We start from the raw sequence: 18,787 nt of genomic DNA, 5'->3' as shown, positions 1-18,787 counted from the left end.
ACCAACCTTCCATCTATAGGCAATGCGACAAAGTTGGTTTGATATGCTCACTGTGCTGTTATATGTGTCCTTTCTGCACTCGTTTTTCCCTTTGAACCTGCTAGGTAATGTGTTGTCATCTTGAATCCCGTTTTTGTGGCGACTACAAAGGCAAAATAAGTTTGAAAACAGGCAGTCATTTGAAAAAATATCTGCGTGAAAAAACAAAAACCAATCTATTCCATGATCGAACTCACTAGTGCCGTCAACTTAACTGTTTGTAGCCCACTAATTTTGCGGCTTTTGTCGTTCGCATATTCGCGTCACCGCACTTTAAAGCCTGGCGGTAGATGCAGCGTTTATTCCCGAATCGGCTATATTTACGGCTATATTTATGCCTATGCAGAAGAGACTAGGCACAAAAGAGAAGGAGACGGTCTTTTGTGCCCGTGCCGTGAGGACTGAATTGTTCGTTGGTCGGGCTAGCTAGTTTGCGGAGGCGGAAGTAGGAAAGAGGTTTCGGGGTCGCTAAAGCTGAGAAGCTCAGTTCCCGCGGCACAGGGACAGAGAACCGTTTATTTCCCTTTCTTCGCTAGACTATGGTGCATAACTATAAAAAGTTGTCCACGGTTATCAAAAAAGTCGCTGTAAAGCGTATATTAAGAGGGCTGAATGCGGCGTAAAATTGGAGAAAAAAACGAGAAACCAAAACGGCGCGTAATTGTGACGGCTACTGCTGGTTCAACTTTAGGAGGGATGCTGAAGGGATATATCTACGGGAACACTAATTTATACTGTACGCTAGTCGATAGGTCACCCTCCGAGAACAATGGTAGCGTTTCTTTTGCGCAAAAACGTGAATGCGTTGCTGAAAAGATCTGTTACGTCGCTTGTGATGTTACGTCATTTTTATTACGTGTATCCATCCGCCACCTGGCGGTGAATGAAGGTAAAAAACGAGAACGAGACCTCATGACGCACCGATAAGACCGCACTTGGTTGCAATAATGCTGTGGGAGAGGGAATACACAACATAGAAGGGGCACGACACGGAGCAGTCGCACTGGTCCAGATCGATATTAGGTCATGTCGATCGCTTTCTCTCGTACAATATTCTTCGGTTTACTGCCATGTCTGCTCAAGGCACGGCGGCGTGAACGTTGGTAACGAGCACTACAATCCTGTAGAGTTTGGGCTTGGCTTGCACCTCGAAAGTTACGGCTCACAAAAATTTCACGCGAGCCGACTGTGTAGGATGCGAAGCGAGCGACGCGTCCCACTCTCGAATCTCGGCAAGACGCGCCGCACTGCTTGGTTCCTATTTCGAGAGTGCTTTCCTGTTCGAATAGTGCTGAACGTAACAGCGATGCACTAATTGTGTCTGGCGAAAAATTAACTTCACCGGAAGCTGCTGGCGAAATCCACAAGGGATGTCGCTGGATAGCTATCGGTTTTACGTGTTTTTTGTTTGCTTATACTCATGTACCAACATTAGAAATGATATATTTGCAATCTTGGAACCCTAATCTCTCCGTATGGCTTCATATAGTGTTTCCATTTACTGCCGTTTAAAAAACGTTCAAAATATATTTTTCTGGCTGTATAAGAACATAAAATAACGACTAACATGTGACGAGACGCACTTAGTCGGTGGTCGAAATGTGACATTGATTTTCAAACTATACTGGTTCCTCTGTCTCGTTAACACCTGAAGTCTCTGCTTCTAATTTAAATGTAGTACTGTCAAAATCACTGTTACCGATGTCTTTGTAGTGAGAGATATTGACAGACATGAGCAGGTAATCACCGGGGTCGTTGGCCTGTCCAGCGGAGGGAGCAGCCATAGACTGCTGCGGAGGCTTGCGCTGGAACTCCTTGGCCAGCGTCTCGGCGACAGGAATGGCCCCGTACGCGGCGGCGGGCGCGCTGAAGATCATGGCGAAAAGCGCGGTGGATGTCATCATGGCAAAGAACACGCCGCGCAGGCTGCGGCCCATCCAGCGCAGGCTGGCGACGGTGAGCCGTCGCTGGAAGCCCTGGCGTTGTACCAGTGCCGCCATCAGGGAGCTCGACAGGCATAGTAGGATGCTCTCCTGGTAGAGGAATAGTAAGCATCATCATCATCATCAGCCTAACTACACCCACTGCAGGGCAAAGGCCTCTCCCATGTCTCTCCAATTAACCCTGTCCTTTGCCAGTTGCGGCCACTGTATCCCCGCAAACTTATTTAGCTCATCCGCCCACCTAACCTTCTGCCATCCCCTGCTACGCTTGCCTTCTCTTGGAATCCATTAATTTACCCTTAAGGACCACCGGTTATCTTGCCTTCGCATTACATGCCTTGCCCAAGCCCATTTCTTGATTTCGGCTAGGATTCCATTAACCGGCATTTGTTCCCTCTCCCACTCCGCCCACTTCCGATCTCTTAACGTTACACTTATCATTTTTCTTTCCATAGCTCGCTGCGTTGTCCTTAACTTAAGCTGAACCCCCTTTGTTAGCCTCCACGTTTCTGCCCCATAGGTGAGTACCGGTAAGATACAGCTGTTGTATACTTTTCTCGTGGGGGATATTGGCAAACTGCCATTCATGATCTGAGAGAACCTGCCTGATGCGCTCCACCCCATTCTTATTCTTCTAGTTATTTCCATCTCATGATCCGGAGGAATAGTCACGCAACGTCAAATGGAAAGTACCACAACTTGTATGATGCAGATGAGAGACTAGGTCTCCTGTAATACCTAGCAGAAACTTCCCACTTGTACATTATTCCGCATGCAAGTTATTTTCATGCTGCTTGTGTCGCACTTTATACCGCTAGTGCCCCAGAGTTGCCGAGATGAGTACAATATGTTCGTGAGTAGGTTAAAGAAGCGCAAGCCGAGTTTCGTAATTGTGTTCTTATTGTGAGTATTTACCTTTCACAGAAAGCTTGCTGAAAAAACAGCGATAAAAGAAACTCTTCAGAGCGATTTCTGCGAATAAAGTGGAAGCTTGTTACTCTTTCTTTTGTAGTTTAACTGGTTAATGCTGGATAGTACTATATTGCCTTTAATATTAAATGATAGGGTGTGTTGCATTCTGTCATTTATAATGTACTTTAATAGAGCAAGCTGTTTGGCATGACGGTCGTATTTCATAAAAAAAGGAACTGCGCAGAACAAGCATGGGCGAGACGGGGATAGGAGGGACGCATACTCGCGACTGATTTTTATTTGAAAGTACACACATTTTATATCTTCTACCTGCCAAATCATGAAATCATGACTTAAGTGAAGTTTAAATGGTAGACAGATCGTTCACACAATCATCTCCTTTGTTTTCTATGAAGAAATCCTGGGCATTTTAACGTGCCATCCGGTTACAGCGTTTCCTTAAAATTCTTGTCCTAGGCAGCAAATATTCACATGATTTCTTATGTGTAGCGCTGGGGCATGTGCTGCAATGCAGGGGTAAATGAGACACTTGTTTTTCACAGAAAGCTGGTGTTCCCTTAGCCGTTCATTTGACCGATATAGGTATATATACGTTAGGTATGGGTATAGCCGTTGACCAATATAGGCACACTTTCTGACAGGTTACAGGACCTCATATATAATTCCAGACAAGCACTCCAAGAGCGGAGTGGTATGACACTTCGGGCAGTCCGGAATGCTTTTCCCTCCCGACATGATCCGTAGGTGCAGTGAGATCAAATGGCACGGGGCAGAAAACACCTGCCGACACACCGCACCCATTCGCCACATCCTTTAGACAGGGTAAACCCCAATGAACGTAGGGAACTGCTGGACTCATTTCTTTTGAACGACCATTTTCCTTGTAAGAACCTTCACTGCCAAAGCGACCGCAAGAGACTATGCCGTGCCAGGAACTGCGCAGGAATTGTACAATGGAACTGCGCGCCATGGCTACCATTCAATTTCTTCAAAACCTTCTCCGACATTGCGACGTCTAAGGCTAGGCCATTTAAGGAAGATGGCCGTTCCAGAAAATGAGGCCGGTAGTTGTTCCCTATGTTCATAGGGTTTGCTCCAGTTTGAAGTATGTGGCGAAGGGGTGCGGTGTGTCGATAGTGCTTTCTAACCCGTGCAATTCAACCTCTCTGTACCGATCGACGGATCGTGTCCGGATGAAGAGTGTATCAGACTGCATGGGGCACGCCACTCAGTTATCCGAGTGCTTATCTACAGTTATGCATGAGACCCCTCTAACCATTGAGAAAGTATACATCGACTAAACGGGTCGTAGCATAAATTAACAGCTAATTGAAAACCGGCTTCCTATGAAAAATAAAGCAGGGCCTAATTTACACATGCATTGCAGCGCATACCCTATAGGGCTACGCGTAGCAAATGCTGCCTAGGACAAATTTTTTAATGAAAAGCCGTGACCAGGTGGCATGTGAACTTGGCTAAACTTTTTTCATAGACAAAAAATATACAAAAAAGGAGGGGGGGGGATGATTATGTGAGTGATCCGTCGGCCGCGTTCTATCCGATAGAAAACAGCTATTTTAACTTCGCTTCAGCCACTATTAGCTAGGAATGAAGGTACAATTTGTGTGTACTTCTAAACAAAAATCACTCACTAGTCTGCGCCCGTCTTGTCTGCATCACGTCCAAGCTTGTTCTGCGTCGTTTTTCACACGATAGTGTCTTTTCATTGTGATGTCCCGTGCAAATATCTCGGGTTATCGAGAAGTTGGAGAATTTCTTCCACACTGCAATAGTCTGTCCACATGGACCATGTTCGCTCCCCGATCAAAATTCAAATGCGAGAGAGTCACCCAAAAGTTGTTAAAAAAAAAACGAATTGACCTGAGAAAAAGTTTTATTCCCTCACATTGTTGGCACTCGATTTGTATGTCAAGCATACCTTTCGCCTCCGTTCCGAGAGCTGGCCTTTAGCTTCTCTTTACAGAAGATCTCTCGTTATCTCGCGCAACGCCGCTTTACTGAACAAGATTGAAATAAGACTACGGAGAAAACTATTGCATTTTTTCAGGCCCTCTGAAGTGTGCTTTTCTAGCGCAAACTAAGCAGGCAGAAAAGATTTTGACAGCTATTCCTTTCTGTTGTTGCGAGCGACGGCACAGGCTCGACATTCGCCAGCGGCAGCAGCACACTGAAGAAGGCTCAACAAAAGAAATCGCTCAGGAAACACAAAACAACGTGAGAGAAATTTGTTTGGATCCCTCTGACGTCTAACCTCACAGCTTAATTAGAATCTGAGAAAGTCAAAATACATTCGTTCAAATGGTTGGGGAGGTCGATAATTATTTGTTTTCGAAGGCGTGAAGGCTAGTACTGAACTGTAAAGCCTCAAAGTCAGCAGAATATTTCACTATACTAATACATTACAAATGTCGATTCCATGCGCAAAGAAAGTCATTGCGCACATTAACATTATATTCACAAAAGTCAAATCAGCATTTACGGATTCGGAAAACTTAGCAACGTTCGAATAAATCACGTTTAAACAGCTCCAACATGGATACCAGGAGTAGGGGATGGGCATCAGTATTCGTCTAGAAGATCCTACACGTTTATCGCACATGCAGTCCCTTTCTTTCTGTACGAACATTCACAGTGATGAACGGTATCGTGACACGTTTTTTTTTTAATTTACTGGACCTGCAGCACCAATCACTGTCTCTGTCTTCAAGTTTTCGTCATTTTCTTAGTACAGTTCACTTTTAGGTTACTGTGGAAGTTGTGAATTAGTGTACGAGCATGTGTGAGCTGCGGAGAGCACTCACGTTGAAGTAGAGCCTGCACACGGTTCGCGTGCTGAGGACGCCGATGAGCGGGAAGGCTACGATGGGGAAGAACGCGGAGACGCAGAGTGGCACGGGCCGCAGTATCCACAGAAGGCTGGTGGTGACCACCACGTAGAGGCAATGGAAAGCCTGCGGTCACACCCGGAGGTTGATTCGTCGGCAGGAACTTCGTACCTACACTCAGCTATAAGGGCCGCCTAACTGCACTCACTTGCCCTCCCAACATACATGGAAGTGAAATCGTCAGTGGCTCTTTTTGAGCGCTAAAGGAAACCAGCGTGTGCTTTAGTCAGTACTGATAATCATTGTCAATGATTGTTAGTGCCAGTCGAGTGGCTTATGGCAACCACAACGCAGTTTACAGACACATGCATAGAGGCAGACGAAGAAGTGCTGCTTCGTTTCTGACCGTGTCATGGGGGAGCTTCAGTACATTCAAGTAAAACGTGCACGAAATAGAGATTACTACATCTTAACGATGACCGGAGTAAAAAAGCCTCGATACTCGGCGCTGGGATGTCACCAAAACAGCGAGAGCGAGGCAGGGGGCTGTTCCATCTTTTTGAAATGGGGCGTGGGTGGCGTACGCGACTTCAACGGGCAGCTGACTTTTGCAAAAATACTTGGAGGGGTGGTCCGCTCTTCTGAAATTAGAATGTGCGACAGCCTCCCAGTGATATAAATACAATTGCACTCTTATGCTTCCGCTTATCTACAATGTCTCGTATCAGAGTTGCCAGAGTTGGTGCCAAAGAACGCCTCTACATAATTAAACTGCCATCTTGGAGTCTAAAATTGTGCCGAAAGCCGTATGTGTCCCATTAATATATATTGTCACGAACGCCGGTAGAACGTACTATCCCTGGCAGAACAGTACCTGGCGAGCACACTGGGCAGAGCGCAGCAGCCGGCCCTAGAACCGAGCAGAAGGGGACGACGTCCGGCGCGCGACAAAGGTCGAAGACAGACTGCACGGGGGCGCCGGTAGAGTGGTGTCTGAACTAAGTGTGGCATTGCCCCTCCCCTCTGGAAAGGCATCGACTCGATGCCTGAAAGTGAAGGGGAACCACGTGTGGGCGTTAACAGAGTCCCATGCACTGAACGTGGTGAGAGTTGTCCTAGCGGGCATGGTGTGGCTTGAGTCTTGCGACGTGCACAATTTCTGATGTCGGCGGGCGTCTCGAAGAACGAACACTCCCTTGCGGGCGCACTTCATACGTAACGTCGCTGAGTTTGCGGAGTACCTCGTAGGGGCCGAAGTAACGGCGAAAAAGCTTCTCGGAGTGACCGCACAGACGGATGGGGATCCAAACCCACACTTGATCGCCAGGCTGGAAAATGACTTCGCGATGACGAAGGTTACAGCGGTGAGCATCGACTTCTTGCCGCACGCAGGTTCGTTGCCGAGCCAGCCGGCGGGCAGCCTCTGCATGGCGAACGAATGCATCAGCGTCGGCAACGGATGGGTGCGCAATATCGGGCAACAACATCGTGTCCAACATAGTCACGACTTCACGACCGTGTACCAAACGAAATGGCGTGCGTGGGTTGGAGCATTCCACCATAATAAACAAACTGGAGCGTGGTGGTAGCCTGACATTGTCTTCACACACGCGAAAAACAGGCCTGTCGGGCTATGGCACACTGAGGTAAGAACGTCACGACAAGTTCGCGGAGGTTGATTATCGCACCGTGTTCCCGAAGGAAAATCAAACCCGAGGATGAGGTCCTTCGAACAATGAGCCAACACAGCGAAGCAGGCAGTGAAGGTTACAACACGAATCTCCATTCTAGCGGTGCAGACGCCAAGCGGTGTCACCAGATGGCCTCCAGCTGTCCGGATGTGCGTTCCAGGCCAAGGTGTCACTGTGTCAGTACTTTTCTCAGGACAGTCGCCAGACCACGACTCATGACGGAGAAATCGGCGCCGGTATCTACGAGAGCAGTCACGCGGCGGCCATCAACGATGATCGGGATTTCAGCCGAAGCTTGGTCACCTTCAGAAAAACGCTGTGTGGGGGAGGTCGGACTAGGGGATCGTTCTCGCGGTCGAGTTGGGGCGTCAAGAAGCGGAGGCGTCTCTGTTCGTCGAAAAGTCTTCGGACTTAAGGGTCGTTCAGATTGTTCAATTGAAGCGTCAAGCGAAGGAGTCTCTGGGCCTCGAAAGGTCGTCGCGGTGTGGGGTCGGAGATCGGGTCGCATGCTAACGTCGGTGAGCGGAGGATGTTCGTCATTATGTCCAGTGACGGCGGCCCTACCTCCGGGGGCCGTCGTCCTCAGTTTTCCCGGCGCGGGCTAGAGGACTGCCGGACGTAGGACTGGCGGGCTGGTGAAGACAACCGTCGAGGCGACGGTGACCTGGACTGACGTTGGGCAGTGGGTGCAGGTGGGACGTTGGCCGCTAGGTACTGATCGATCTCGCGGGGTCGTTCACCATAGCGTGGCAGGGGTGCGTCTGGCGAAAAGCCGCGCAGGCCAATCCGGTGGTACGAGCAGTGACGACGGATGTGGCCTTCTTCGCCGCAGTGGAAGCACAGGGGCCAGTTGTTTGGCGTGCGCCACATGTTTGCCTTCGTGACGGGTGGGCGGTCGTCTGGCAGCACTGTCCTATACGGGAATCGGTGGGACGGCGCGGTAGGGGCAGGAGAGTAGAACGCCGGCGGTGGTGGCGCAGGGCTTCGCAATGCCTCGCTGTATGTCATCACATAGGGCGCTGGTGGTTGGGGAGGTGGAATGGGCTGCACCGTGCGGCGTATCTCGTCTCGGACAGCATCCGAGATGGCGGTGACACTAGGAGGCTGCTCCACAGAGCGAAGCTTCTGCAGCTCTTCGCGAACGATGCTCCTGATGAGCTCTCGGAGGGAAGTGTTCTCATCCCCGGACCTCGGCATGTGGCACTCCACAACAGTGATGTTTGATGGACGGCCGTAGTGCGCAAACCGCTGTTGCAGGGCGCGCTCCATGCCTGCCGCTTCCTTTGCAAAATCGGCGAGTGTAGCCGGAGGATCGCGCGAGCCCAGCGAACAATAGCTCCTTCACTCCCCGCATCAAATGGCGCACCTTCTTGGCTTCCGACATCGAAGGATCAGCGCGGTTGAAAAGCCGGGTCATGTCCTCCACGAACATCGCCACGCTCTCGTTTGGCTGCTGCGCTCTCGATTGCAGGGCCAATTCAGCACGCTCCCTCCGTTCGTTGCTGCTGAACGTATCCAGCAACTGCCGCCGGAAGTCTTGCCAGGTGTGGATGGCGGACTCGTGGTTTTCGAACCACGTCTTGGCGGCGTCCTGGAGGGCAAAGTAGACGTTCCGAAGCTTGCGGCCCTCGTCCCACAGATTAAATTCAGCGACCCTGTCATACCCGTCCAACCAGTCCTCCACATCCTCAAACTTGTCACCATGAAACGACGCGGGCGTACGAGGCGTATGAAGAAGTAGCGGTAGATTGCTGGAAGGTCTGGCTGGCCACCGTAGAGGTCATCGTGCGGGATGGCGCGGTGAGGGGATTGTACTCGGGGGCTAAGCCTTTCAAGCGGCGGCTTGACTTGTGGACAGGTGTCGTGTCCAGGGGGTGTGGCGGAGCGCTGGAGGCTCCTGGGACCTCTTCGTACATGGATCGTACCCAGCAGCTGCACCAAAATGTCACGGACGCCGGTAGAACGTTCTATCCCTGGCAGAACAGTACCTGGTGAGCACACTGGGCAGAGCGGAGCAGCCGGACCTAGCACCGAGCAGAAGAGGACGAAGTCCGGCGCGCGACAAAGGTCGAACACAGACCGCACGGGGTCGCCGGTAGAGTGGTGTCTGAACTAAGTGTGGCAATATATATATATATATATATATATATATATATATATATATATATATATATATATATATATATATATATATATATATATATATATGGCAATCCCTCTTAACAAGGAAGTGATAAAAACACAGAATGTGAACGTGGTGTACAGCTAAGATATGAGTGTCACCTGTACCACGATCTAAACAGCCAACAGAGTTGAGTATAGCCGTCTTTTGTGCATGAGATGTAGTCTGGGGAGCACGGAGGGATCGGTAATGGAGAATAATAGGATAAGATCTCTTGGATATTCGGAACATCTCAGACCGCTACAAGCCGGCATAAAAGCCGTTCGCTTTCGGTCAGCGACTGTAGGCAGGCTGGAAACAGTATACGAAAGTAATGGAAGTGTTTCTTGGATGGGGGTGAGCGTTCGTGCAATCAAACAATTCCTGCAGATCTCTCTTGAACCATAGTTAGTCGAACATCTCACACACGGTGTAAAAACGACTGTCCATGAACCTCTTTGCGAACTCCTCGTCAGCTGCTGCATAAGGTGGAGCTAGCCTGGTGTTCTTCCGTCACTCGGCAACGTCGCTCCGTATATTTCGTTCCAAGCCTCGCCGCGCAATCCACCTCTGTCACCATTCGCCTATCTCACACTTATGCAGACACTTGATTTCCTCGTGCCGACGCTTCTGTCTCTGCTTAGCTGTTAAATTTGCATTAATTTGTGTGCGAGTCATAAGGCTCAAAATAACGCGTAATGTCATCGCGCCATCTCGTTGTGCCCTAGATCTCCCTTCGAAACAAGCACACATCTCAGGTGGAGGCCTCTCTTGGAGTTGGTCCGATCCCTACTGGCGCCACACTTTATTATCCTGCGTTGGTCCAGAAATTTAATGAAGAACATAAAAATCTTGGCGAACCAGATATAAAGCAGGCTGTTCTCGTAAAGTTGTGCCTGTATGAGTTACACTGTGCACAATGTGATGATGACTGTGTTGTTGATGATGATGATATTCACAAAAGCCTAGATGATCCGCAGAGGATGGTTTCAGGGCCATGAAATAATTAGTACCGTTGGCCGCCCAGTACCTTCCCTGCACACGGCTATGAGCAGGTGTCAAGCTGCAAAAGCTGGCAAGTTGGGCCTGACAACTTAAATTTTGATACCGTAGTTTTCCTCCCTGAAGTAGCTGTTTGATACGACACTCTTTCCTACAAGGGAAGAACTAACCATTGCCACTTCCCTATTATCCATCTGATAATGTAATATCCTGCCTCGCCTGGATAGCCTAATATTTTCGTTAGACTTGAGCAAAAATTAAGGCATTTTGTGCAAAGTCTATTTCTGAAGCCTTGGACTAACCACGAACGTACACAAAAATTTTTACGCCCGCAGGTGCAACACTTTCTTCTCTAAGGCCTTTCTCCATGTTCGGTGATGCTAATCTATTCGCTTTTAAGCATACAGCAACGCCTTATGGCGCATATTTAGCTAAATGCACACCTGGCATCATACACCTTTCGTTCCAAATTACAAATAACCTCACGATGAAGTGCAAGAAACTTGGCAGTTACGTTGCGGCTATATTTACTGCTGGGGGCAGGCACTCGATTGTGGCAATGCCATCACCTTGAGTTGCTGCTTGGAGCGCCCCTGCTTCAACACCACTCCTGTTAATGCTTCTTCGCGGAAGCCCAGTGAGTACTCTGCGGCTTCAAATAGCACGAATAGCCGGCCACAGGACATTTGCGGTTTTTTTAAGAAGCGCGTTAAAAAACTAAGACTTTCTCGCAATGATCATAAACATAAAGTTGATGGGCCATCTTGTCACACTAATATATACCAATATTCCTTTTTAACAACAACCGGCACTGCATGGAACCTCCTTTTTGCCACCACTATCTCCATTTGCGACTGCAGAAACTTCAAGATTGCCGTTTAAAGTGTCTCATGTTCGAACTTTTTTCGTCTGGACGACAAAACATTGTAATAATTTCACCACTTCTTTCTGCTGTGCCTCGGGCCTTGAAAATATGTCTAATAAATAAATAAATAAATGAACAAACAAACAAAACGTTCGTGGTTTCTGACGAAGATGAACAATACCCAAGCACGCCCCTGAGTACTGCTCTCCTTTCATTTCTATAGATATTATGAACGCTTTGCAGCTGTACCCTCCGGTCCTACCTCCGAAAAAGAGCTCGGGACGCGTAGAAATTCGAAGAAATGCCCGACCGCTCACCGGGGCGGGCTGCATGAGAAGCGGCAGTGGAGCGAGCAGCGCCAGCCAGCCCAGCACCAGCCGCAGCCTCATCAGCGTCTGGGAGGAGAGGTACTCCTCGTGGCTCAGAGTGGACACGTCCTCCTCCAGGTAGCGCAGCGTCAGCGTCCTCTCGTAGCGCTGCGTCGAGGCCACGAGAATGTCACGTTCACTGTTGTCAAACCACCAGTATGCTCTGACCGCGCACCTGTGCAGCCCGCGTATTTTGATTTCGAGCATTGTATGCTAAGTAAATCAAAGTTTTCTAGCCAAATCCCGAATAAGCTACATGAAAACAAAAGAATTCATAGTTTTAATTGGTGGGAAGAAAGATCAAAGAAATCCAATAACTTCTGTAGCAGGGAAAGAAGCTTGAGGGCTTGTCTTAACAGCGAGTGTCGATGTAAATCACGCAAAGCAAAACATACATTCTTAGGCCTATACAGATATGACGTGAGTCGTGCTCACTGCTCCCGCCAGTAATGACGTCGAACGGAACCAAACTCGGCCGCTTTGTCACGTCATTAGGCTGGGCCTTTCTTCGCCTTTCGCGCATTTGAGCGCACACAAGGACATCAAATATGTTCAATAAATGTACTAACTGTCGCTACAAAACGATTCCTGGGACTACAAAATTGATTACCTCCATAAATATGCATCACGACTGAGACACCATGGCAATGAGCCGAGCGACGCAGTTGCTGGCGCCGTGCGATGGTCCTGGTTCGCAGACTCACGCGCAGTGTCGACACATAGCTCTCCGCGGCTGCATGGTCAAAAGCCATCGACATCCTGGAACCGTGCTTGCATTTGTTTTGCGCCGTAGTGGTCACCACGTTAAGAACCCCACGTGATCTAAGTTATCCGCAGCCCTTCACTTCCGCAGCCCGTCACAACCAAACCAAGAAGGTACTTCGTCAAAACGTCCTGTTATAGCCTTGCTTTAGAGTATCCATTTTCTGCCGAACTAGCACGACTGCCAAAGAAACCGGCGCAAGCCAATTAGGAACAGCTTCTAACGTGCAAAATGCTTTTTTATCGGTGGACTATGCTAATCTGGGCCACCTGCAGTTTTTATTTCAACGCCAACTAATCGGAGGCAATGTGCACTCAACGAAGTGTTTTTCGCTCTGTACTGTACCCCGAAACCCACCTGAAAGGGCGGCGTCATGTCCGTCGGCAGCGTGGTGCGGTGACCCCGGTCGATGTTGTCCGAGCGCCAGGCCTCCTCGGGGAGAAAGAGGCCCGTCTCGTAGCCCCGCGCTGCCTGCAGGGACAGCACCCGGGAATCCGTGGTTTTGGCCTGCGTCCCTTCATCCTCGGTGCTGGCCTTCTTGCCCCGGAACAGGGCAAACCCGAACGAGTAGCGGCGGTCGGGCCGTGTCCGGACGATGTCACCCATGCTGGCAATGGGACCTGGGTTCCGTTGGTTGGTTGGTTGGCCTCACGTAGAATGGCACACACCCACTACGGGGGAGTGGCCAAGACCTGGGTTCCGTTCTTGAGATGCGGCTGACCGTCCTCTACTTCTTCTTCTTCTTCTCCACATTATAATGGCGCATACCCACGCGGGGGGATGGGCCAAGGTACGGTGGTGAATGCCAAGGAGGTATATGCGCGGGGAACAAAAGAAAAACTAAGTAGAGTAGTAGAATGATTGAAACTGCAGGAATATTTCTTAGTCATTTAATACTTGTTCCACGACTCAATTCGCCGCAGTCACTTAGTTGCTTTCTCTTTTGGCTGCTAACCCTAAAGACGCTGGATTGGATCCCATCCGTAGCAGTATTTTTTATGCAGGCAAAATGCAAAAGGCACTCGTCCGCTCTGCGACGTACCTGAGTGCACGTTACGGAACGCCAGTCTGTCGAAATTAATCCGTAACCCCTCACTACGGCGTCCCATGTGCAGCTTCCCATGTTCTGCTCCAAGGCTAAGTGGCCATGCGGCGTTCGGCTATTGAGCTCAAAATCACAGCGCAAGTTCTTGGCAATCTTGTCAAGGATGCAAAAAACGAGCAATCGCCTTTCGCATTATCAGTCCCATTACGAGAAAAGCCAGGGGCGTGTGTGTGGGTTTGTGTGTGCACTCGTAGATAGCACAGAAAATCCCAGCGATGGGTACAAAACTAAGGCGACGTCATCAAGCGGACGTATGACGCACGCGGTAAGCCGAGCATGGTCCCTTCGGTCAATCTTACACATTTCGTTCGTCTATATATGTTCGCCACCAGCCGACCTTCATGTGGCGGCCACTTTGCCGAGCCCGCCGCGTTGGCTCAGTGGTTACGGTGCTCGGCTGCTGACACGAAAGACGCGGGTTCAATTCCGGCTGCGGCGACTGAATTTCGATGAAGGCGAAATTCTAGGGGCCCGTGTACTGTGCGATGTCAGTGCACGTTAAAGAACCCCGTGGGGTCGAAATTTCCGGAGCCCTTCACTACGGCGTCCCTCATAGCCTGAGTCGCTTTGGGACGCTGTACCCCAAAAAACCAAACCATTTTGCCGACAACATTCGTACCAAACTGTGCAGTGTGCCGGGTGGTTTCACACGATTCCTCATTGCATATAGCTTACACGTGCTAGTCAAGTTGGAGGATAACTTTCGAGAGGGATTCGAACCAACGAAATACGCAGCTTCGGTTTTAATGCCTTCCCAGAATCTTTCTTCATCCCTACTCTTAAGGCGCGGTTAAGGTGCCCACCGGGTTGCGAGACAGTCACTGCGCCGTGTCCTTTCCTCACCAACCAATTTTCATATTATAAGTGAGACATCCGTATGTCGAACAGCTTCCGGGTGGCGTCATAGGCGCGCGCGCGCGCGCGCGCGTGTGTGTGTGTATGTGTGTGTGTGCGTGTGTGCGTGTGTGCGTGTGCGTGTGCGTGTGTGCGTGTGCGTGTGTGTGTGTGTGTGTGTGTGTGTGTGCGTGTGCGTGTGCGTGTGCGTGTGTGTGTGTGCGTGTGCGTGTGTGCGTGTGCGTGCGTGCGTGCGGGCGCGGGGGGGGGGGGGTTCAAGTGTGGGTGGATATGGATGCACACAGGCACACAGGGCCAGTAATGCTTTCACGATCCTACACGTAAACACCCGTAAGTGTCTCTGCCGAAATGTTTAAGATAACATGGAAGACAGAAAAGTGTCCAAAATTCTAGAAACTAGTTTGCGGTGGTCCACTACAGAGTCTTCATAATCCAGCTTGTTCAACAATGGGAAGTTTTAATTCTTTGTTATCGAACAAGTGCAGATTTTTTGCGGCCAGATTAAACGTCCGCACTGCCGCTCACCTAAATAAACATTCAAGTCTAAGTTAACATGTTGAAGCTGTAATTATGAATGTCCATCATACTCGTACGAACTCCCGTTACATGCAGAAACGTCCTTAATGTGCCATTGATCCCCCGAAGGTGTGCGGTTTGTAAACTGCTGATGAACTTTCCCTTACCTGTGATGTTCTAATGACGCTCCGCAATGTCAAGATTTTCTATCAGCAGCCAAAGTCGATGTGCGTATGTCTAAGCACATTACAAACAGGTAGTGAACACTCCGTTTCCTACCAGTCTCTTTCTATGGCTGATTATCTCCGTACGTTTGAAAATGCGACCACTCGCGTGTCATTGAGCACCATAAAACTGCGGTTAAAATATAATTTTTGAGCAGCTGTCCTAAAACCCTCTTTTTTCTTTTTCATGCGAAGGAACTGGCTACATGAATAGCATAGCAGCGACTTAAAAATGACCATACCTTTCTTTCGAGGTAGCTTGTAAACCCTGGAATGCCGTGATGATAGGAAAATTTTTTATACTAAAAAAAATTTTCCAGCCACTATACAAAAAACAACTGCAAGCGAGTGATTTCTTCTTCAATGCCCGAAAATAAAAAAGGCATTTTAAACAGCATGTCTTCAAAAGGAACAGATATTTGCCGCCACACCATGAATGCCTTTTCGAGATGCCGAGCTGACATCCGCAAATCGGGTAGTGGGCTGGGAAGCAAGCTTGAACAAGCTGGGTGGCAGATGTGTAACGATGCCAGATGTAAAGCGTCCAGCATGGCCAAAATAGAGTATAGAGAGATCTTGATAAATAGCGTGGCTTATCCGAAAAAACAAAACTAGCCGGTCGAAAGTCCGGGGTTTATGGTAGGAATGAAGAAAATAAGATCGTCCCGCAACTATGCAACATTTATTTGCTGAAAGCAAAAAAATGTGAGAGAATACATAGCAAAATACGCACCAGTGTAGCTTCCTGGGACTTCCTCCAGACATAGAATGTTGTTTGTATATTGTATTTATGCAAATGGCGTAACTTACATGAAAGCTGCTCTTGTATTTCGCACTTCGCAGTCTGTCTAGGGTGCAATGCGTGCACGCGTTTCTAATTATCATTTTTGTTTTTGTTTTTTGTTTTTTATTCAAAACTTCCAGCCGCCTTTCCATGGCCAAGGCAAGGGTGGTACAAGCATACAGCGTTGTACATTGTGTTGCAACGAAGCAAAAGAGCGAGCACAGAATGAGCAAGAAGACACACACACTGCGTTTATAAAGAAAGAAAATAAAAGCAAAATGAGCTTAACAAACTCGCTACACTTGTAAAAAAAGGCGCGGCAGCAGATAAGACTACTTATTTGTTACGCAGACCACGTCACCCGGAAGCCCATTCCACTCACATATCCGTCTTTGGGAGCGAAGAAAATTTGTAAGCTTTTGTCCAGTCTGTGGCACCACAGTTGTCGAATTATCTTTTCTGCACGTTGGCCGTGGTGCATTATAATGCATGTAGGCCTGAAAATCCTTTTTTTATATTATTGATGACACCACGCAACTTTTTTTTAGCGATGCCACCTGCTTAGGGATTCAACTCTTTGGAGTTCAGATCACCTCTGTAGATTAGTGATGGAAACGTGTCTTCCATAAGCAATTAAAAAAAATCGAACTCCTTTATTTTGTGTGCCTTCGATACGGTTTATACCTACTTGGGTGTGCGGGTCCCAAACGACGGCTGAATGTTCCAGCAATGGGCATACTACCGCAGCGTGAGCTGTTAACTTTGTTTTACTTGTGCAGTGCTTCAGACGATTTCTTGCTAGTCAAAGCCTGTTGGCCGTTTTTGAAACTACGTGCTCGATGTGTGAGTTCAACCTTAAGTTAATGCAATCTACAAGTGCTCATTTCCACGGATTTGTACTTATTTACAGGACTAAGAGCTGTACCGTTAATTTTGGATGTGTAATTAAGAAAACACTTTCTGCGCGTTACTGTCATTTTTAACACATAGAGGTATTTAAAGACATTTGCCAGGCCTGACGCTACCTCGTAATCTCTGACAGGTAGTCGTTCAGAAGGAAGTGATCCTCCGCTTTTTGAATAGCTAGCTGCGTATATACCCCAGCCGCGAAAAAATGGCAGAGCAATGGGGAATTAAAATTCAAGTACTTTAAATATATAAAGGGGACTGTCGTAGGACTGGAGGCTTCGATTAATTGTACTGTAAGTTTAGACATACTGGGGCCGTTCACAATGGTAGGAATCACGACGCTGAACAACCGCGTATTTTGCAGTAGACGTCGCAGTTTTTCCATCAGCTTAAAGCGCGAAACACGATCAAAGGCCTACGCGAAGTCGAAAAATACTGCATCTATTTTCCCGCCCTTATCTAGACATGCCGAAAATTCGTTTGTTTCTGAATTTATTATGCTACGGGTGGCAGGCCATGCCGAAACTAGAGAAACCCATGTTGGATACTGAAAATGAAATCTCTGCTTTCTAAAAAGCACTCAGTTGGTTGCAAATGAACCATTATCTTGCCCGAAGTATATAGTTGTGGAAATGGCCTATGGATAGATGCACAGAGTTTGCCGCCATATTTGTGAATTGGAATGATCTTTTCAACCTTCCAGTCAGCTGAAACTTCTGAATTTGAGAGGCTTTCGTTATAAATGTTCGCAAGGTATTTAGCACACCATTCTGAACAGCGGAAAAAAAAACGTATTCGGGATGCCGTCTGGTCCCGGACACTTCCTTCTATCTGAATTAGGTAGGATAGCAACAGCTTCTTGCACAGATATTAATATTCTGCCAATATAAGGCATGAGGGCCAAATTTCAGGTTCGTGCCTACTGTGCATTTGAAACACTGAAAAAAAAGTTATTATTGAAAGCTGATGTAACGAGATAAGGATCAGATATTTTACTTTGTTGAAAAGAATTTTGCCAACTGGAAATTTATTCTGTGTCTTGTGTGTCCATAATTTTTGAGGGTCTGTAGTCAGAAAGTAATGTGTTTCGATATTGAAAAAATTATACTTAGATTGTTTTATTTTCATGCGCAACTCTCTGCGAAGGTGTGCAATGTAGTGTGACCTCCTCTAAATTGTACGGCTCCAGGGCGATTGATGCGACGTTTTAGCCGGAGGAGTTCACATGCAATCTAGAGACTACTGCAGTTAATTTTGCTAGATTTCTTCTGCAAGTATCTTGCGGCAAATTCTTGTGCAGAATTCTTAAAGCGTTTTAAAAGGTCTTTAACAGGTCTGAGACCAGCCGCATGTTTTTCGACGCATTCATTGTATTCTTGCTCAGGAAATCTTTGCTACTTTAATCTAGGGCATTGTTAAAAACAAGAAACTATGTTCTTAATTATCTTGGAGGTGGCCGCGCGTATTACTTTCGAAGAGCACTGCTTCGTGGTCACAAATTACTGGCATACTATAAAGAAAAAAACCAAGCCTCTCAAAGGCGTCGCAATCAACATAAGGCCAAGAAGAGAGCTCGCATCTGATGTAATACGTGTCGGTTTTTGTACGACTTGCTTTAATTTAAGGCTTTAAGATCCAGATGTTGAAATTAAGGTAGGGCTCGCAGTGCTTCTCAGCTAACTTTTGAAAATTAAAATCACTGCTCCTCACTGTATAGATGCCATGTGCATTTCTTGAAGAACAGAAATATCTTCGTAAGGGGACCTGTACAAGGAACCGATAA

The 18,787-nt window shown here is 47.9% G+C and overlaps 1 protein-coding gene across 1 annotated transcript in view; it reads right to left on the bottom strand.

Moving 5' to 3' along the window:
- LOC149371014 (Na(+)/dicarboxylate cotransporter 3-like) overlaps positions 1-13,217 on the bottom strand; it is a 45,634-nt gene extending 32,417 nt beyond the window's left edge. The window contains exons 1-4 of the mRNA XM_089579059.1: positions 12,969-13,217; positions 11,798-11,956; positions 5,738-5,887; positions 1,787-2,072 (exon numbers count right to left, since the gene is read on the bottom strand). Of these exons, the coding sequence (XP_089435185.1) occupies positions 1,787-2,072; positions 5,738-5,887; positions 11,798-11,956; positions 12,969-13,217 (844 nt within the window). The remainder of the gene's footprint in view (positions 1-1,786; positions 2,073-5,737; positions 5,888-11,797; positions 11,957-12,968) is intronic.
- Positions 13,218-18,787: the final 5,570 nt, after the last annotated feature.

The sequence above is a fragment of the Amblyomma mixtum genome, chromosome 1 (assembly GCF_055824585.1).
Source record: "Amblyomma mixtum isolate Tamu chromosome 1, ASM5582458v1, whole genome shotgun sequence".
NCBI lineage: Eukaryota > Metazoa > Arthropoda > Arachnida > Ixodida > Ixodidae > Amblyomma > Amblyomma mixtum.
The sequence above is the reverse complement of the archived record's forward strand: the minus strand, read 5'-3'. Positions and strand labels throughout refer to the sequence as shown.